Below are 21,911 nucleotides of genomic sequence, written 5' to 3'. Positions count from 1 at the left end.
AGCATTTAAGAAAAAGCCTACACAAGAGAGCACAATTTTCTATTAATTATTTAACAATTTACGTGGATGCATAATCACACTACAATCAGGGCCTTATTAAAGGAATTGATTTCCCCAAGGTTTTATGTGCATGCATGCACACAGACTGACGTTCCTGGATGGGAGAACAGCGTGGTAGCAGCTATTGTGAAGCCTACAATGAGCATCTTCTGGAACACTCGTATCATGTGTTGGGCAACTGCCTCCCTTCAGTCATCCTCCATTCATAGGAATGAACACAAGAAAGCAATGCACACTCATCGGACGTTTGTAAAGGAAAGGTACTGTGCCCATCTGATACTGGAGATAATGCAATCTATGGCTGGCTTAATTGTAATTACAAAATATTTGTGGCTTGCAGCTGACAAGAACAGGAAGTGAAACAATAGTTCTTTCACTTACATAAATTCCCTCTACATTTTAAAGGGAATATTACAGGATCTTAAAAGAATAGTTAGCACTGAATTAATAAAAGAGATTTATAGAACATGGAAACCTCTATTTTATCTTAATGTTATTTTTTAATTTAGGACAGAATCTTCATTTTAGAAAAGTAATTCCCTGGATGCTTCTAAATCATTCTAAAAAGCATAAAACAATAACATGTACATAAAATGATTTCTTACAGCGATAATACTGGTTCTGCTTGTTCTGGAGTCTACTGAAATATGCACTCATGCAAATGTTAACCTTTTATTTATACAGGACATGCAGTGGCCAACAATTACTAGGATAACATTCCTGGGGCAATTTAAGTCCTTCAGCTAACATGTCAACTTACTTTTCAAGTCAAATAAACTCACCAGAGGAAAGAACTGTTTGCCATACACATCTGATTAATTTCTGGGCATAAATCAAATTAATAACTGGAAACCACCAAGTCCTCAATCTTGGGTCATTTTCCCAAACACTGCCAGCTTCAGCTGAATCGCATTTGTGCAAGTAATGTTTGGCGTCTGTATTTACGTTAGTTTTAAATGATCATTAAAAGCGCTCGGTAAAAGTGGTGGATGCCTATGCTGAAAACATATGAAAAAATACGCTTGCCAACTAAGCTTCATAAAAACTCACGAGAATGCTAAAAAACAGGGTTCATCAAAACATCATCTAGCATTGTTGGCTCCTGTGGTTACTCCAGTTAATGGCAGAAAAAAACACCAGAAACCAGAAGTTAGGGGTTCCCAAGCAGAACCTTCCTAACAGAAAATGCTATTTCACGGAATTATAGAATAATGTCAGCCCAAGCTCTGCTCAGAGCAGGGCCAAATAGATCAGGTTGCTCAAGGCTGTGTCCAGTCAAGTTCTGAATGTCTCCAAGGTATGACATTCCTCTCCTCCCCAAGCCCCTGCTTCTATTTGACCACTTTCACAGAAAAACATTTTCTTTATTCGATCAGAATTTCCTGGGTTTCAATTTGTCTGTCTCCCACCATGCCATCACCTTCAAAAAAAAAAAAAAAAAAGTCTGGTTCAGTCTTCTCCATACACTCCCCACTAGTATCTCCCTTTCTTCAGGCTGAGCAAACTCGGCTTCCTCAGCGTCTCCTTCTTCACCGCGTGCTCCAGGTACTACACTCGCTCTCACTGTTCCCTTGCAAGGGCTCAGTCACTACTCACGGTAGAACTCATGACTGCCAGCTCATTTTTCAGAAGGCAGACAGATCTCTTCCTCTTTAAAAACGAGCAAGGATGTGAAAACAGTACACATCACCTGTAATTTTAAAAACTGATCTCTCAAATTAAAAAAGCAATGCTGTAACATGTCTCAGTGTCATCACCCAAGCATAAGTAAAGATTTGTTCCAGGAAAATTACATAACATGAAGTTTCTATTTAAAGCTGCCATATCACCAGAAGAACTCTGATCAAGACCAAGAGCCAAATTATACAACTGCACTTCCTCATGTTAAGCAAACTGGAAAGTACAGAAGAAACAGGAAAGATGACTGATACTTACAGCAGTATAAAAAAACCTTTCTGAAACCACAAAGACAAAAAAATAGCGACACACACTAGCTTTTGACACTATTCTTCCAACACAGTCCTCAAACACCAAAGACCACACTAGGTATGATATGAAAGAAATTGTTTTAAAAAGCAGAGAGCTTTATTTAGAAATACCTCTTATATTATTGAGAATTTTCCATTGTTCATAAAAAACTCATCACTAGCTGTGAACAGTTCCCCAACATTAAGATCACTCTTGATTGCCAGTTATTTGGTGGGGTTTCTTTTTTGTTTGTTTGGGGTTTTTTGGTTTTGTTTTTTTTTTTTATACCCTACAATACCATTCAGGATCCTTAAAAAGGGTTTAGCTACAATGGTGACTGTATGGTTTAGCATCAACCATGAAGCCCCACTGATGACCTAGCTCTATAAAATACCTCTGAAATCTTCTCCTTAAAGATTTCAACTTTGACACACAAGCATTAGAAGGGAAACACTTGAGAGCAACAGATTTTGAAAACACAACAGAGAAACAAAATAAAATACTTTATTCAAATATTTTATGTTGTGTCAAAGACCTTGGTTGGTGTGAAGCTCAAACGAGACAGTCCTGAGCCCCATGACTCGTGCGCAAACACATGCGCCACCCGCCACAGGCTGTAATGGAATAAACTGCTGAGCTAATGTTCATGTCATCTATAGAAGTCTAGACTTTGAAATCAATTTAAGTTTTAGTTCTCTTTCTACTAAAAATAATCCAAGAATTATTTAAAATGTTCATGACACCTTTTTTTTAGATCAACATTTCCTCATTTATAAGCTGCTTTATAAGGTCATATTCAGAGGTGGTTCGTGAGAGGAACTTACAGAGGAATTAAGAGCAGAGCAGTAAAAAATGAAATGCAGTAATAATAAAGTTTCTAAAAAGACAGGTATCAAAACCTGATTTTACTTCAACCATCGCCTTACACTTCCTTCTGACCTTAGGTTAGACTTCTGCAGAAGCCTGAGATCCAGGCAGACAACTTAACAGGGCTTGCAGACTCTATCTTAGCCATCAGGTGATGGCAAGTGCTTCTAAGCAGCCTGTCAGGAAACTGGCAAAGAATAAAACTTTATGATGCTTTACTCTATGCTTTTTTTTTTAATAATTTTACTACAGAGATTGAAATGCAGAGCTCAGGTCTGTGGCACAACTTTGTTATATCCAGGTGAAAATTCTGGACAAAAAAGACAGATAAAGAAAAAGGCAACAGGATTCATGTTTTTTCTAAAGGGAGATCCAGAATGCGTTTGCTTCTCATTTACTGGTGTAACTCATAAACTAGGATGGCACCATAGAAGTAATTCTCAATTCTTTTAAAAATGCTGGAAACTTTTTGTATTTTCTTTCTGAGCATCTCCGTTTTGTTTGTGACAGCTTTCACAGTTACAAACACAGCTGAGTGTATAATTTTTTTCTCCTTTGCATAAAAACGTTGCAAACTAAAGTAACTTATTCTGAACTACTGAAAATTACCAGAAGCTGTATGTCACCAGGAATCCTGCCAATGAAAATGTTGACTTGTTGCCTGTTACAGAAAACTAAATAAGGCCACGATGTGTATTTGTGATTCATTCCTAACAGGACAGTACAACAGCAGCATTTTTGAGTCAGATATGAGGAACACGACCGACGGTGGCTTCTTCTCAGCACGGAGTAACCCAAGGTGTCCCCAGCGCACCAAACCTTATGCCTTCCTGACAATTCACAAACATCTTGTGCCAGCAAAACCCAACACTGCTACTGCAAAAATATCACTCCTCCTTTCTCTTAACAATAGTATGAATCTTTCTTGGATTTTATTGCTTATAAACCACTGATGAATGTGCTATTGTCTAGGCTGTCGGCAAGCCAAGGTATGCATTAATGTTACTCGTCTGCATTCAGTTCAACTTGCACAGGCTGCAATGACCAACCTTTGATGTACACAACCTGTAATAAACGTCACTGTTTTGACCTCTTCACTAAGTAGGAGTCAAGGGACACATGTAGCAAAAGAGTTCTTGACAGCTGGGTGCTATAAACCTGAAGGCATAATTATAAAATTACAATTTGGTTAAATGTGCACTAAAGCCTTTAAGAAAAGTCACACAAATTGCCACCTTCAGATCAAACGTTACTAAACAAGACCTAGGGTTTAGCAAATTAAAATCAAGGGTACTTTAATACAAGAAGAAAACAGATAGCAACAGACGGCCAAATCAGGTTATTTATTTTAATCCCCTATTTATCGAAGTTAGTAGTTTCAAGTTTTCTAGGAAAGTGAGTGCCGTCTGCACACGCAGCTGGTCCAAAGCGATGGTTTCAGAGCATGCTATGCTACAACTCAAACCCAAAGCCAGCAGCAGGCAGCATTCCATGGCCAGAGACCCGCTGAGTTCCAGCCAAGCCAGTCCCAGCTTCAAACGAGCCAGAGGCAGATGACTCCCTCACCAACAAAACCCACACAGTACCAGTCTCATTCTGGAAACAATAACCCAATTAAAACTAAAGCCTACCAAGAAATTGTTTATGATGGATGCAAACAGAAACAGTCACTGAAGCATCTGTAAATAAGAACGTGGTTTACTTTCTTACACAGTAACATAGCCAAGTGTCAGCTGAAATTTCTTCACAGCTTTTTCCATTTCTGAAGTTTTTATAATCTTTGGGTAACATAACTAGAAAAACACAGAAAGCTTCAACTCCCTAGTGACATCCATACTGATGCACTCCAAAGTACCAAGCAGCCATCATTTTATACCTAAATGCCATTTAAAACAACTGTTCTAGACAAAGGATATACAAGATCTGTCTTTAAAAACAGAACAAAATTACTTTTTTTCTACTTTCCACGTGATTTCTAATGGCTCTATTGTAAAACTGACACTTAAGGTAAGGAGTAGGGAAATTTTGAGGGCAGGGGAGGTGGATAGTTTGCTTTTCAAGTCTGAAGGTTATGATATTAAACAAGTAACGTTCTGAAGTATTATTTAGATAAAGGATTTATCTACAGGTTACTGAATAACTCTGAAAAACAGCCTGAAAATTATTTAAAATGTACATATCTGCCACATACAAAAATATCTGCCCTGATAAAATAGTGAGGTAATGAACCTGATTTCAAACAAATGAATGAAACTGGTACTAGAGTCATATCTCACTATACAGCTGGTGTGGATTACAGGAATCTCACCTGGTCTACAGAGTGGAGATAATCACCAATTTGCAGAACCCATCCTGAAAGAGTAGACACTAAATAACTGAATAATTCCTAGGATTCTTGAGATGCAACTGATTCCACTCAACAATCCCAAACTGCTCCTTATAGAAGTCAGTCTTCCAGTTTGCTTTCAAATGGGGCAGCTGGTATGAGAAGTCATTTTTCAGGAATGCTTAGTTCTCTGAGAGTCTCAGTCAAGAGAGAAACATCTAAAGAAGCTGAGTATCTGCAAGAAGGCATTAACTCCAAAGGTGCTGCAAGACATAAAATCTGCCCAGTTTACAGAGAAACTAGATATGATTTAGAAATGTGGGCAGCCCTGCAGAGTTCAAACAGAAGAAGGTCTATCAGCTGAATGGCAGCTAAATGGAGGACTACAGACAGCAAGGAATACTTAAAGACTTATTAATATTAAATTAAAAATCCATTTTTGGAATGTTAATCTCAACACATAAATGAACATGTTTGGTTCAGACACAACTGGATTATAGCATGTAACATATATTGGGTCACACTGCCACTAAACCTATTAAAACAAGAGCTGTACTGCCTAGAAAGAAAGGGCTTTAATAACCTTTCAAAATACCTCCCCTTCTCAGTGATGTTACCTAGAGGAAAGATTCGAAACATTTAATAGACAAAGTCTCCATTTGTTTAACCTTCACTTCATTTTCCAGTTTCAATATCTCTTTCATAAATGTCAATGGCTATTCATAGTTCTTTATTCTGTAGGCAGCAATTTTCTCCCCAGCTGATTGCTTTTCTCTTTTTAACATTAATTTCATGTGCTGTTTTCTTGACTGGACAACCAAAATTGTCAAGATCTTACAAGATCTCTTGATCATAAGCTTTACATTTGCTTATACTGAACGATTCTTCACCTTCAAATCATCACCTCTCTCTCCATATTGTTGATGTTAAATCATTATGCTAAATAAAATAATCATTTTCTCAGTACCTTAAACAGCACTGTTCCCACGCGCATTTCAGGAGATGGGTAAGAGAGAAATCAGGACCTTGCCAGCAAATCTCCTTCCCTTATAAACTCCAAGTATTTACTTTAATCCCACATCCTCTGTATCTCTTCATCAGTTATTAATCCATGAGAAAACCCTCACCGCCCTACCTGTAACAACTTCGTTCTTTTACGTAAGCAGAGACTGAGTGGGAAGTCTGTTGAGAGCTCCCGGCAAATTCGAGACATTAAACCAGATGAATCACCCTTATCCCCAGGCTTACTGACTCCTTCAAGATCTCTTTTTGAAGGACGCTTTCCCTCTTCAAAAAATCATGTTGATGGTTCCCACTGCGTCATATCTAACCACGTGTGAACTGACTCCATTGCTGCGTTTGTTTTATCAGCCTGCCTGGTAGGGAAGTCGCATTTCTTCACCTATATAATTCACAGGGCCCCTCCTGGAGCCCTTTCTGAAGGTTGGGATACACTTGTTGCTTTCTCTTGGCACTGAGGTGGGTTTTAGCACCAGATTACACATTGTTGTTTATATTTAAGCAGCTTCACATTTGAATTTACATAAGGGCTCTCAGATGAATGCAGTTCAAGCCCTGTGATACCTCACACTTGTTTTTTTCCTGAGGACTTTCCTCTTCCCCTCTTCTAAAATGCATTCAGTAGCCATTTCAATTTGAGACCTTGCCTTTGACTTACTCTCTCCCTTGTTTCAAAGAATGACCCTGTTGCAAGGACTTGTGGGTGTACTCCCACATATTTTTGCTCATGAACAACAGTGCAAAACCCCCAAATTTACAGTTCTTCATTAAGAACATGGTTGTTTACCAGACGAGGAAATTCCACTACTATAAATATCTGAGAAAGATGCAGAAAGAGAGCCCTGAATTATCTCCTTCCCTTCTGAAGTAATCAGGTTTGATGAAAGTACTTGCAACTTCGGTTTTCAGTAAACCACAATTATTTATATAGAAGAACAGGTTGCACAGAGAGGTTCCTGTATCAATAAAAAGGTTCACTTTGAGAAAAGATTCAAAACAAGTTCTACAGAGGAAAGGACTGGACAAAAGGCAGCCCAGTAACTGGGTAAAGAAACCACCACAGATGAGCCGCGACTTTAGCAACTAGACCCCATGCACATAGAACATCTATGGAAAACAGTACACATGCAGAGAAACGACACCAGCATGACTTAGTTTTCCATTATGGCATTTTTCATTCTTTCAAAAATGATTCAGTGGGTTTTAGTTTGATGTCTTATTGCAAATTCTAAAAAACCCCCATGTTCCTGGGGTACCAGCGCAGGTCTCTAACGTCACAGTACAGAAAGCCCGCACCATCCAAAAGACATAAATGTTTATAGAAACTCAAAGAGATGAAGATCCTGCCTAGCTCACCATGTGCTTAAGTTTGTGATACACACAAAATGTAGCCAGGCACAGAGAGGAAATCAGAATCCCTTTGCAGGGTTTACGTTACAATGCCCCGAGATGAGAGCAGCCACAATCCACCAGAGCCAGTCACAATTTTACCTGGGATATCTGCTCATTTTTTTACTATTTCAAATGTACTTTTTGTTTTGTTGTGAATATATTAAATTCACTTCTGGCATTGCTTCCAAGTAAGAGCATTAACTGATGAGAGCCAATCATGCATATAAGTACGGAATGAACTTATGTAAGCATCTATTAATAATTTTATCTCCAATATTATAAGGAAAAGCTTACTTTATAACCATTTCCATGTACTAAACATTTAGTCAGCACAAATATTCATATTCTACTAATAGAAAAGCACAAACACACACACACACAGAGCAAAAGCAGGGTTGCTGCCTCAAGGACTATCAGTCCTGCGTTGCCTCTGAGATATCCAGATCTGATTTAGCCTTCCAGGAAGTCAGATATTAGGCAGAACAATGAATTTATAACACAGGCTGTGATTTACCCTAAAAGGCACACACATATTGCCAGAAGAGTAGTTAACTTATCCAAGATATAATGGAATTACATATAAGAATCCCTTGGAGGCTTCGCCTGGTGCTCTAATTTTCTTCTTGTTACCTGCTTTTCATATCAATATTTTTTTCCCCCCCAGTATGCAAAAGCATGCTGATAATACAGTGATTTGTTATAATACAGTGATAGATCTTCAATAAAGCAATTTTAAATGCAAATTACAGACTTCTAAGTTGCCATATCTGATTGCATCACCTGGAAATAGTTTGTAGATAGCAAATTTAAATAAACTTTGAAAATGTCAATATATGAAATGTAACTACATAAACTGTGAATTAGCTTTCAATAGTTGATTTTACAGATTTTACAATTTATCTAACTATCTAATTCTAAGATACAGGAATAGTGTACATTTAATTAATTCTAGGATGATACTAAAAAAAAAACTGTAAGCAATCATATTTGAACTTTTTAAGTATGTAATTTCCTATGAGTTCAAGTATCTACTCATGGATTGACTTGGCAAGCTGCCACATGCGAAAACAGCAGGGCTGATTTGCTATTCTCTAAAATTCATAGTTTGAAACCAAGATATTTAATGATTATATTTTCATTAATCATACCATAAAGAAATGTTCTGAGCAGATAACTGGATACAACAAAAGGATTATGGGATATGCTAATGAAGAACTAAAAAAAATCTCCAGCTTCCCTCAGGTCAACTACAAAAGGTTTTAGTTTCACAAACTTGATTCCTTTATCCAAGTGAGTTTTTCAGAAAAAAGTGAATTAAAAAATAAAGGCAACTGCTTAGCTTTGGGGCTTGATAATTGGTAGCAAGTATCCCGTACACGATTGCAAGATCTATCTGCTGCACTGGACTTATCTATTGCACCATGTCGGAAACGTCGACATTGCTGTCACAAAGCAACCCAAGATTTTGTACTTCACTCATACTGATTTCCAGATTTTCACACTTCTCAACTTTCATACATAAATTAGCTTCCTTACCTTCATAATGTTTACTAAGTCTGTTTGATAATAGCGATCTTGGTGTGCATTAGCAGCTGCTAAAGTGAGAAGATAATCATTCCTTGCATGGATAGCCTTGGAATTACACTCGGATCGTCGTGCTTTTAACTACAACAAGAAATGGATATTAAAAGATAGGTACTAACGAGAATTTAAATGACCAAACATGTATTATTAATAAATTAACATGCATATGAAAGTATTAATATAGTCAAAACTTAAGGGATTAATAGCTTAACAGCTTTGTTAATGGTAAGGGGATTTCTAACGTATTCTCTCACACAGATGCAATTTCACATACAGTCTTCCAAAACCAGTTATAACTCCCACTAGAAAAAATCTCCTTGTAAATTTGGTCATATCTAATTCTGCACTCTGACTGCTGAAAGAGTGCTCTCATCTCATCACCTGTTCTAACAATATACCTTCCGAAACGTGAGTCACCTCTAGATTCCAGCCAACTTTGGTCATACACCTCATGAAATTAGCAGCAAAATATAAGTTTTTCTTATACTCACCTTTACACTTGCCTTCTGCAAGCTTATTCTTGACTGAAAAAGACTAAGTTTGGACCTGAAACAGAAATTAACAGAGACATTACTGTCTTACACCATTTCTACAAAAGTACAGGATAGTGAGGCCACCGCTCTACACTTCTGCAAAATTTCACTTTAATTAACTTTTTATGCCCAAATTTCTATTTGTATACTTTTAAGTAAAGCTTAAGGATCAAGGAAAATAATACAAAGTATGCCAAGCTTCATCAATAGTACCTTCATTGCATGTTCTGGAATCTTTTGCATAGCTGACCCTGATTTTGGAACAAAATTTAAATACAACATGAAAGTGAAATGGGCTGGTGGCTGCCACTTGAGTTATTTTGGTGTTTGATGGATTTTGAGCTAGCCCTCCAGATACAAAGTGCTGTAAATTTGAACTATGGGTATTCTGAAGGAATATTAATGCAAAATCATTAGTAATTATATTCCAGGATGCTGAACGAGTACCCATGTATGCATACAAATTTTTAAAACCCTCATTGGTGTGATTTTCATATTTGGATTCATAACAGAGAAATTGGATAAGTACTTTATTAGCTATTTGAGAGACAGTGGCTTAAAGAGTAGATAAGAGAACAAAATCAAGCAAATAGTTATTTTACTCTGAACAATACTGCAGTATGAATCTGTCTCGAAATTCCCAAGCTCAAGTTTTTGGTTGTATTTTTTGTTTGTTTGGGTTTATTTACTTTCTTCAGCTATTATAGGTAAACTTATTACAGTTCTTCTGTTCATCATCCAGCCCTCAAAGTGAAAGACAGAAAACTTCTCTAATGAAACCATAATTTCTTTTCATTCCGAGAACAATTCTGAGCAATTTCTAAAAAAAAAACAAAAAACAAACAAACAAACAAACAAAAAAACAACAACAACAAAAAAAAAACTACGAAAAAGGGTGAAAAAGGGTGAGGCAAACTCCCATAATACAGTCCAAACTCCAAACTGGAAACATGTGAATTACTTGCTTTCCTGAAGGGAAGGAAGTTAACCTCTTCAGGATGTCAAGGAGCATAAAAACCTATAGCCTCAAGAATTTATCTTCAAAAATGGAAAACAGTGTACCATTCCCTCTCCCTCTCCAAAGGGATTGATATCAAAATTGAGATCTGTGGAGAGGAAACGAAATAAGTAGCCTTTAATATCAAAAAGAGTGTTAGTGTCCTCTGAAAATGTCAAATTCAAGCAGTTAGTTTAACTTCCTTCCTAAAGAAACCAGCCTAAATAAGTTATACTGTATCATCAGGGAAGTAGCATGCTTGAAATGGTTACAAAAATGTATGCAAGCAAGAAGAATAAAAATTGGCAAAGCTCATTGAAAGCAATTATCTTTCTTCCAAAATAATATCAAGTGTAAAAACTAATACAAGTACAAATCTGCTTTATACACAAGCAATTATTTATACATATGCTATTATAAAAACATACTTGGCCTCAATATCAGCTTTCTCCCGCACTGCTTGAGCCATCTGTTCAGTCTCAAAATATTTCTTTTTGCCTTTAGCTAAATCTTTTACTGTCTCTTGTAATTCTGCTTGGATCCTTGTCAACTGGTCCACACACTGAAAAAAAGCATTCAGGAAACAAAACATTAATGTTTTTTTTTGCATCCAAATAATACTATCATCATCATTTTACAAGTCTTTATTTCATTTTATATGGAACAACACAGTCTCCAAGTCACTCTTGGTCAATTATTCATGCCTTTCTTTTAAAGCTAATCAGAATATAAAACCAGTGTTTCTTTCTTTCTGCTGCTGGTTAACTATTCAAATTCAATGATAACTCGCAAATTGAACATCAAAGTTTTGAAAGCTTTGGATGAGGTAATTAGTTAAAATAATTGGAATACAACTGGGAAAAATCCACATGAAATCTACTGGAGGTGATATAAAAAATGATTAATCTTCCATTCTCTAAAATTTAAAACATAAGACAAAAGCTACCATGTAAAACACAACACAACAGCAATGAGAACAATTAGATAAACGTTCTTCTAAGAGCACATTTTTTTAAAACTATTTTGAGAGCTTTCCAACAAGTAGGGTTGTATCAGAAATCTGTGTCGTCCACGAATAAGAGACTTAAAATGCATAGTGAGCCAGACAAGGAGTGAAAATAATTCCATCTGTTTTCCGTACAAACCAAGCAGTGTTACAACATACATTTTAATATCAAAAAATAATACTCAAAGGAATAGCAGAAAAATTACTCTACTGGTTGTGACTGGGAGAGTGTTAATTTTCTGCGTGGTAGCTGGTGTGGTGCTATGTTTTGGGTTTGTGACCAAGTCTGTGCTAGTAACAGGGGGACGTTTTAGCTATTGCTGAGCGGGGTCTACACAGCGGCAAGGCCTTTTCGGCTTCTCACGCTGCCCCACCAGTGAGGGGGCTGGGGGGCACAAGGGGCTGGGAGGGGACACAGCGGGGACAGCTGGCCCCAACTGACCCCGGGGTATCCCAGCCCACAGAACGCCATGCTCAGCAATAAAAGCCGGGGGAAGAAGGAGGAAGGGGGGCGGCATTCGGAGTTATGGTGCCTGTCCTCCCACTGTTACGCGAGATGGAGCCTTGCTTTCCTGGAGATGGCTGAGTGTCTGCCTGCCGATGGGAAGGAGTGAATGAATTCCTTGATTTGCTTTACCTTATAAACCGTCTTTATCTCAAACCCCAAGTTTTCACACTTTTACCCTTCTGATTCTCCACCCCATCTCACCAGAGGGGAGTGAGCGAGCAGCTATGTGGGGCTGAGCTGCTGACCATGGTTAACCCACAATAATTACTAAAATGTTCAGCAATACTCCAAACATCCTATCAGACTCAAAAAAAAATTGTGGGAGAGGATCTCTGTTAAACAGAAAGAATCTACTTAACAAAACAAACATGAATTATCAATGTCTAGAATTACACTATCTTTCAAAGAGATTTGTAAAGATTTTCTTTTACCCATACTTAAGTACGTATAAGAGTGGTAGTTCAATGCATTTATATTTAATTATCAATATTACAGACTACATGTGGTCAGTAAAGGCTCTAGGCAATACTTAGAGGCAGAGCCTCAACCTAGTTTAAGGAAACAATTTGCTTCTCTATTCTTCAAAGACCAGACCCAAGGTCCCACCTCTTTTCACATCATTATCACATACCTGACTTCTCCCATTCAAGGTGCCACACATTGTCCTCCTACTGAACACCCCTCCTAAACACCTAGGGCTTTTCATTACCCTAATTATTAATGCATGTAACCTGCTTTACAAGCATTGCAAGACTAATAGGTGATGTAATCCAACAACATAACATTAATTTCACAGTATTCAACAATTGTTAAAAATAATATCCAGCCTCCTCTAAAAAAGAAACTTTTTGTTTCATCCAATAGAAATTGTTCGTCTTCTCACCACACAGTTCTGCTCTCACTAAAAATGTCAGATTCCTTTCTGGCTATAAAGTATACAAAAATTCATATAAATTCACTCTAAAACTGCTATTTGATGTGTGCAGACCAATAAAGCAATGGGCTCCATAAAGTAAGAGTTGTGGTGGGTGGTTTGGGGAGTGGCAGAGGGCAGAATTGGGTTTTTTGAAGACCTCTGAGTGTACAACAGAAATGTGAAGAATAAAAAAATTTGTATATATTGGACAGCTGACAGAGACCTAAATAATTTCAAAAGGACTGGGGTTTTGCTGCATCAATCAGTATTTTGGTCCCTGAAGTCTTCTGCTGGTATCAAAAAATTGAAATATCAAATAACCCCAGTTGTTAACATGATCATTTTAAAAGCATAAAATAATCTTGCTTTAGCATCTCTGAGGAATAAAAAATTGTCAGGAGACTGGATGCCGTTTAGGTGGTTTGGGTTGGGTAGACACTGTATGTAAAAAGCTGTTTCAGAGAGCTGACAGAGATGGTTTCTTGTCATGCTGCCTCTATGCAGAGCGATTTCGTTCTATTTGCCTTTCAGTCTTCTGATACAGATCCATGCAAACGTCTGCAGTGGGGGCCACATCATCTCTCCTGAAGATACCTGATGAACGCACACTGCAGCTTTCTGCCTTCTCTTCCAAGGCCAATATATAAAACCACACATCACTTATGGGATAAGCTTACAAGGTCTCTGGGGAAAGATAATGGCAGGGGGTGGGCTGCTGCCCTCAAAGCAGCCTTCTCGTCTGTGTGCAGGTGTCGCTGAGTGAGGGCAGGGGATCAGTTTTCTGAAGAGGTCAGACGTGGTCTACAGGAGATGTTTAATACCCCTTCTCCAGAGTCACCTTGTGATTTAGCAATATTTTTTGGCAAATTATAAGGAGGCTTTCTGAAATTGTTCCAGTTTAGTATTAAAACGGGTCATAAAAATGAAGCTTCTATATACCACCAAGTTGAGGAAGTAAGGTTTAGAGAAACATCTGGAAAATAAAGATGACATTTCATCAAGAGCAACTCAATACCTACTGTAATCTTGGAAGGAGACACTGTTTCTAATAGAAACTCAATTTTAGATCGACATTCCAGTGTAACATGTCTCTGAATTTCAATTTTGATAAGATTTTGTCTGGATGGAGGTCAGCATAATATATTATTTATCTGTTTGGAAATTCAGAGGAGAGGGTGAGACACTGCACTGGATAAAAGAATAAACTTGTTGTAGAGGAAAATTAGTACCACTAAGTGGATAGTTATGCCACACTGTAGAAAAATCATACTGCTGTTGGAATTCTTTGAGCTAGAAGTACTGCCCTGATAATTGTAATATCTCATTCTGCTAATTAAAATGTGCAGGAAAAAAAAGGAACCTCTATCATTTATACAAATTTAAAGAAGTGGTCTCCAGTTCTACTGCTGACTCAAACACTGAACTATCAGCACTTGCAGAAGAATAAAACTGGAGATTATTTACCCAGTAAAGATGCTATAAAATTGTTACAGCATTGTTTGGAAAGCTTCACAGAACAATAAAATTCCACGGGACAATAAAACTACATTAATAAAGTTAATTTTTCCTCCAGAAAAAAACAGATGCTGCACATGCTTTTAAGCACTGTATAATAGTTTGTTCAGAAACTGAGAACTCATGTTACACTAACATCTATTTAAAAGTTTGTAGCCAAATATTTTACAAAATACTACTCTAGAACATATAATTAGGGAAGTTACAGTAAGTTGTTGTCACTTTTTAGCAAACAAAATGAAACGGTGTGTTGTTTGGGGGCGAGATTTGTCTTTTACCTTGATGGATCCTTCAGACTACCTCAAATTAAACTCAGAGGCGATGTTAATAAATGCTTGATAATAATGTACAGAAAGACATTACAACTACCAACTAATGCCTGAGAAAATGTGTTCCACCAGCATTTCTGTTTCCTTCCATACGTTATGTTTCATCCAAGCCACAGAGAGAGCATTTCAAAAGGTCATTCTTGAAAACTTCAAAAAATGTATGTTTGGTGCAGTACTGACTTTTTGTAAACTATGCTCACTCTTTACAACAGGAGGCTTCCTCCTCACCCCTGTGAAATCCGCAGAACACAAACACAAAATAATTAAAATACTAAAGGTACTTAGCTGTAGATAAATACACATCACTGTATTTTTAAAGCGTGTCTTACTGCCTTATGGAAACAGATGGAACATCGCATTTTATTTGAAACACATTCTGTATTAAGAGGTACAGTAGAGGCTTCTTAAGACATAAATGACTTTCAAATTCAACAACCAATTAAATGAAAGTCAAGCTTACTTTTTTCCTTGAACTACGCTATTTTCTTTGCATGAATTAATAGATCAATTATAGCAGCTTTTGGAATACTTACTTGTGATACCTTTGCAGGAGGTGGCTGGACAACCTGCATTCAACATCTTGAAGACTGCACAACTTATTCCTTTAGGTTTAAGGTACACCTTTTTTTAAAAATCAGAACCTATTCTAACAAAACCCACTCACAGTTGTCACTGCAACACCAATTCAATGTAACTGCCACAGCATGATGTTAGATTTGCAGAGATAGTTTTGACTAACTGTGTATCACATTTTAAAAGACTCATTTCCAAGCAATTTTAATTTCAGGTAACATAGCTCAGAATTTTGATCCCTCTTCAGCAAGCTGGCTATTTACTTCTATAACAACATGCATAGGAAGAGAATAAAAAGTACATATGTATTGTAGAAATGCCATACTGAAAGTTTTCTAATAACCCTTTATTCTAAATAAAACCACAGAAGTTTAAAGAACTTATTAAAGAGCAAATACCTTCTTCAACTGTTGTTCCTTAAAGCACCGTACAGTCCTGGCTGGTTCAGAAATTAAGTTTTTATAGTTCTCACAGATATTGAGTCGGGATTGGGCCACTTGCATCGTGCCTTCTAAAAGTGATTTCCAAACTGAGTACATGCTCCTAAAATAATGAAACACAGAAAGGTTGTGGGTAGGAAGGAAGGGAGGCCAAGCGTTACACTGAAAACGCAGGCTGGTTTACATACAGTAGCATAATTCTTCAAATAACTGCTTTTAAAAATAAAGCTAAAGCACAATCCTTCATGCAGATCTAGCAAATATCTGCACTTCGAACAAAAATTTTAACTGAAGTTTTATGAAAAGTAAAAATTTTCCCTCCTGTTCCTGTTCTGTGATTCAGTTTTTTGGCAAATATTTTTGGTTGAACCTGTTGCTCCAGTGGAACAGACCCTACAGAACCCAGGAGCCACAGCCACATTAGATGTTGACATTTTTTTATAAGATCATGGATTCTGTGATTTGGACATCTTGCCATCAAGCAAGTAATTACAAACTGCTCATCAATTTTGCCTTAGTTACCTGTAGTTCCTTCATCATGTGTAACGGGCCAAAGACAACCACCGTCACTGTGTAGAGAGCCCCAGTAGGGCACCACAAAAACTCAGAAGTGCCTGAGTCAGAAGGAGAAGGTGGAGCAGGGAGAGTGGGGGAAGAAGGTGACAAGATCTCCCTTGCAGCTGGAAGAAAGGACAGATTGCTGGAGCTTGCAGAGCCCAAGTACTTGGTGGTGATAGGGAGGGAGGGGGCTGCAGGTATTTGGAGAAGACCTCTGGGTACTGTGGGTGCATCTGATGGCACGAAAAGCTTGCTGAGTGGGGAGCAAACTGCAGGTAGGAGGGCTCTGTGTGTTACGGGAGCATTTTATATACACTTAAAACTGATAATACAGTTTATTTCTTCTTTGACACACAAGTGGTGTGAATGTACTGAAAGTCCAAAACACAAATCAATCAAAAATTTCTTCCTGGTTGAAATAAAACTTGCCAGAATACGAAGAACACCTTAAAATAAAGTATCTTAAAACTTTCTGAAAATATTTACGAAGTACTATTCAAACGTGGGAGGGTTTTAACAACGGAGTCATTTCTGTTTTCATGTTATGATCCACCTTTCATGTTAACAAAACTAAGTTTTGTAAACAACTGTTTCTTGCTTTGCCTCCTCCTTGCTGTCAGATGCGATCTTCATGAAGAATGGCCTCCTAAAAAGAAATTTGTTGCTGTCTTTTCCTATGAAGAAATCCACATGCTTATTACTCTAACCGTAAAGCTATTTACTAAAACATATATTCAGATACAAGCATTAATACCCAAACAGGGTGCACAATTACAGTTGCTGTCCTGTCTTGCCATTTGGTTTTCCAATCTTCCCAAATCACTCGAGTAATAAACATCTATTTAAGACTAATCTCAGAATTTCAGGAGAAAACAGAGCTTCCTTTTTTAATTGGCAATGCTCTACACCAAAGAAAAAAATAACTCGAACTAGAAAAGAGCAGTGTTTCACTGTTGAGTAAAATAATTATACAAATTGAAATTATAAAGACAGTTATTTTGAGATATCCAACTGTTAAATTACCTATAATCACTTCGTTCATCAGCTTTTACTCCAAGCCAGTCCTTCTTTAAATATTGGCTAGCCAGCTTCTGAATGCTCTGTTAAAAGAAGAAAAAAAAAAAAGTTAAAAATAAGAGGTACCTAAAATAATATTTTTGCTCCTTTATCAGATAAATGATAACCTGACATAAAAAGAAGCCATCAATCTATAGTATTAGCAAACTACTACAATGCAAGACTGTTATTTTTACCCCTTTTTGTATTTTTGATTGACTTTAGTTGCAGTTGAGAACAATTAATGAGTTTCATGTTAATATTTTAAATCAGAGGGACTCTACCTGAGATCTACACATGCACGCCTCAGCTCTGGAAATATTTCTGCATGTGATGAAGCCCAGCAAGACCAATAATACAGAAATTGTTTGAGTAGTGTATGACAGAATCAGAGGCAGGAATTTTTTAAGTAGAACATCTCAGTCTGTCACAGCTGTAAGAATCAACATTTTTATTTACTTGAATGAGGCCATGGGAGAAGCAATGAATTACCTGGTCATTTATGGGCCCAAACTGAAACGTCCAACTTTGGTCATGCAAGGTTGCACTGTTATCAGTGAACCGAAGAAGCTCTATTGCTCACAGGATTGGGCCTTTACTCAGAGGATTACAATAAACTAGAGATTGAAAAATGCAGTTCATTTTTAATTATTAATGTTAATTACACTCTTTAGTCCCTGCATTTCACTTTGTGCAGTCTCAGAAAATCAATAACAACACTTTCATATTCTAGTTCAGGGAGCAGCAAAATTTAATTTGTAAACAATGTGAGGGAGGGGGAGTCGCTGTGGCAGCAGTCCCTCCTTCAGCTTGTAATCTCATTTAACAGTATATATCGCTTATGAATTGAGTATCATCAAATGGAAAAGAGGATGTATATTATCCAACTCACAGAGCCGGATAACAGGTTTATGAACACTGAGCAGCATTCCTGCTTCTTCAAAAGAGCCACCACTGGAGAAGCACTCTCCTTGTGTAAAAGTCTATTTAGCAAAGAAGTGGGAGACCTGAGTTAAAACTCTCTTTGTGGCCAAGAAAAATCAAACCCACAGATGCTTTCCAGAAGCATCCAACCTACTCAATGAGAGGCACAGAACAGCATAATTTATTTACATTTTCCATACTATATTTAAGATGCTATCACCTGCTAGGACAGCCTTTAAGTTCTCTTAGAGAAAAATACCAGAAGTATCTCAAAATGCACAACCAGATTTCATTCTTATTTTACTAGCCCATTTGATGCTAGAATTGATTACCGAGCTTACAATCTGATTGACGCTTTCATACAGAAAAATGCTAATTGTTGCTAATGTATCATTACTGGAAGACTTATGCTCATATAAAACAGATCTATTTCCCCTTAGAGTCCAACTCCAACTTCTCTGAACCGATCCGCTGAGCTGGGTACCAGTTTTCAATGTTAATGATGCTTACAGATGGGTTTACGCCAGTAGTCCTTGTGAAGCCAATTTCTTAACATAAAACTCATTAATATGTGTCCCACTGTGCTGTTATTTTCCATTCTGAGCTTCCACATCGTTCCCAAGTTACCATCCCTGATTTCCATTGTACCTTTTGCTCAGTTAAGGATCATCTTCAAATTCCACGTCAGTATTTTATTCTGACATGGTCTTGTATACAGTCAGCAATAGTTTCTGCATGTAAAGTTATGCCTGTAACTATAAATTCTTGCATTTCCATTGCAGTTTCTTCATTTTTTTTAAAAAGATGCACAAATTGCATCAAGTAGTAGTTAAAACCCCTAGATAAAAGGGAAAGTAACATTTCATTTAACTCTGGCAGAGCAATTTGTGATGAGATTTGGAGCTTTATCAGGTACCCCCATCTGGTGCTACTTTCATGTTTCCATCCCTTCTGCATGAGACTCCACCTATGAGATCTGCCCCAAAATGCTGAACAAACTTTCACAAACACAAAACTCACCATGAAAAAAGCTCACTGGCAGCTGAGGATAAGCTATGCCAAAATTATAGACACAAAAAAGTCACAAGAGGGATAAATAAAGCCATTTTTGCAAACAGAAACCCTATTACTGATGTCAGCAAATCAACTATAAAACTAGCGTGATTAAATAAGCTTAACAATTTATTTCCAAACTGAACAAGCTCGCCACTGAAATCAATGAAACACCAAAGAGAGGGCTCCAGCTGCGTGTCGTAGGTGTCTGATCATTTCATATTCATTCATGAAAACTGATAAACCAAGTGTTGGCATTTCATACAAAACTGCCGCAGGCGAACGTAGTTTTTAATTAGACCAGTACAGTAGGTTTGCTTCCTTAAAATTTATGCGGAATGTAATTTTTTTGTATGAGATCCTCCTTGTTCTGTTCTCAGTAACTTTTTGTTTTGCTGCACTGACACAAAGAATACCACTGTTGGGCTCAAGAGGGGAAGTCAACTGATTGTTTAACCTTTGGCATCACCCGACTTTAGCCTCAGCCAAGGAGCATGCTCATTTCCTCCTCGAAGGTGCACATCCATCACATTTAACACGCTTGAGATAATGACATTTAAACACAAGAATAATTTGTAGAGAGGCAAGAACAGAAGTTTGTGCAGAATGCTCTCCTGATTTCAATATTGTTTGATGACACATTTCCTTAATATTTATTTTAAAATATCTTTAGAGAATGGGACAGAGCTTCAGTGAGTAAAGTCGCTATCAAAAGTGACAACATAAAATGACAACATAAAACCCCATCCAAAGTTGAATGAAATCCATAAAACCTCTCCCTACTCTCAGTTTCAGTGGGCTACAGACAGCTGAAGTGTCATCACTTAAAATCTTGTTCAGGAGAAGCATTATTGTGAGGTCAGTGTATCTGCATCCCCAACCACCACGTGCTGGGCACCTCCAGGTACTGTGCAAAGGCACAGGCCTTCCTTGAAAACCTTTGATATCTGAAGAAACACTAAAATATTTTTTTGTATAAGTATGTGAAACTGTAGATCACCAAAACTACAATAATAGTCTGCTCTCTGATGGCTGTGAAACAGGATGGGGTTTTGATTTAATTTTTCCACTTCATTCTAAGGCGTATATCATTGAATTTGGAAAACATTCAGTTAATTATTTTTGAATGGTAGTAACAATCAATTTATTTTAAAGTACACTATTTTTAATCAATAATTATTGAAAGGTCAAAAATGTCTGAAATCGCCTGCAAGCACTGTGCAACCTCTGCTCACCCTTTGTTAAAAGATACATACTTGGTGACTTTGCTTGTGTGTGTTATAAACAGACCAGCTGTCACATAAACCCAATTTTAACGAAGACGTGTATCCTTCTTCCATGTTTTGGCTTTTCCTTTCTCCCTCCCCCCCTGAAATGCACGTTACATCGCTATGCTACAATTACATTAATATTATACATTCATGGGTACTTCAACTGTTTGCAAATCTGCCTAACAGATGGATGGGACATCAAATTGCATCAATCAATCATCCAAGGAATCAACACCTAGAAATGAAATTCTGCTGAATGGAACAACCATCAAAAAGTCAGTACAGTTTCATGCATGCTCAAATTCATATTTCCCAGTGCTGCAGCTCATATTTGAGGTTCCCTATTACCAGATCTTAGCTCACGTCTATTTATCGGTATTTTCAAATAAGCACAGTTGTGACAGATATTGGGGGAGGGAAAAAAAAAAAGTTGCTGTAATACTAACAGAAAGTAATTACCAACAGTAAAGAGAAAGTTGTCCCCAATTAAAAGATCATTGATAGAAAAGTATGCGGCTTTCAAAAAGATATATTAACAATGCTTTTCAAAGCAGTCCTAAGATCTTTATCTGTAATAACTAAGAGGTGCTGATGACAGCCAGCAAAAAAGCATGGTAGACACTAGCTGATGTAACTGAGTTTTGGAAAATCTATCAACCAGACAAATTTAGTGCTCCTTTTCATTTAAGTAGTTTCACCTTCTTGCATCATTTTGATCACTTCTCTTTATCAGAGCAGAATCCATCAACCAACCGGTTGTAACTTTCATTTCTACAAATAAATCTACACCCTGCTATTATTGTCACATTAAAAAGAAACCTTGAATTGAGAAGGATAAACACCATCCTCTGAGTAATCTCTGATATTCAGTGATTCAAGCAACTCCAACATAGGCTGTAAGCAAATGGCCCAAACAATCCCTCCGAGTGGGAAAGAGAAAATGGATGGTAGAAAAAGCCCAGCCAGAAGGTAAGGCCTTAGGCAGCACGCTAAATTTGAGGCTTACAGATAAGAA

The 21,911-nt window shown here is 37.3% G+C and overlaps 1 protein-coding gene across 2 annotated transcripts in view; it reads right to left on the bottom strand.

The window, feature by feature from the left end:
• The window catches only part of FCHSD2 (FCH and double SH3 domains 2), a 163,049-nt gene that overhangs the window by 58,412 nt on the left and 82,726 nt on the right, over window positions 1-21,911 (bottom strand). For both annotated transcript variants that reach the window (XM_032990862.2, XM_032990863.2), the window contains exons 4-8: window positions 17,616-17,692; window positions 15,993-16,137; window positions 11,176-11,309; window positions 9,709-9,763; window positions 9,170-9,298 (exon numbers count right to left, since the gene is read on the bottom strand). In XM_032990862.2, coding sequence (XP_032846753.1) covers window positions 9,170-9,298; window positions 9,709-9,763; window positions 11,176-11,309; window positions 15,993-16,137; window positions 17,616-17,692 — 540 coding nt within the window. The remainder of the gene's footprint in view (window positions 1-9,169; window positions 9,299-9,708; window positions 9,764-11,175; window positions 11,310-15,992; window positions 16,138-17,615; window positions 17,693-21,911) is intronic.

Source organism: Tyto alba, unplaced genomic scaffold, assembly GCF_018691265.1.
Source record: "Tyto alba isolate M040663 unplaced genomic scaffold, T.alba_DEE_v4.0 Super-Scaffold_2, whole genome shotgun sequence".
In the NCBI taxonomy this organism is placed as follows: domain Eukaryota; kingdom Metazoa; phylum Chordata; class Aves; order Strigiformes; family Tytonidae; genus Tyto; species Tyto alba.
The sequence above is the reverse complement of the archived record's forward strand: the minus strand, read 5'-3'. Positions and strand labels throughout refer to the sequence as shown.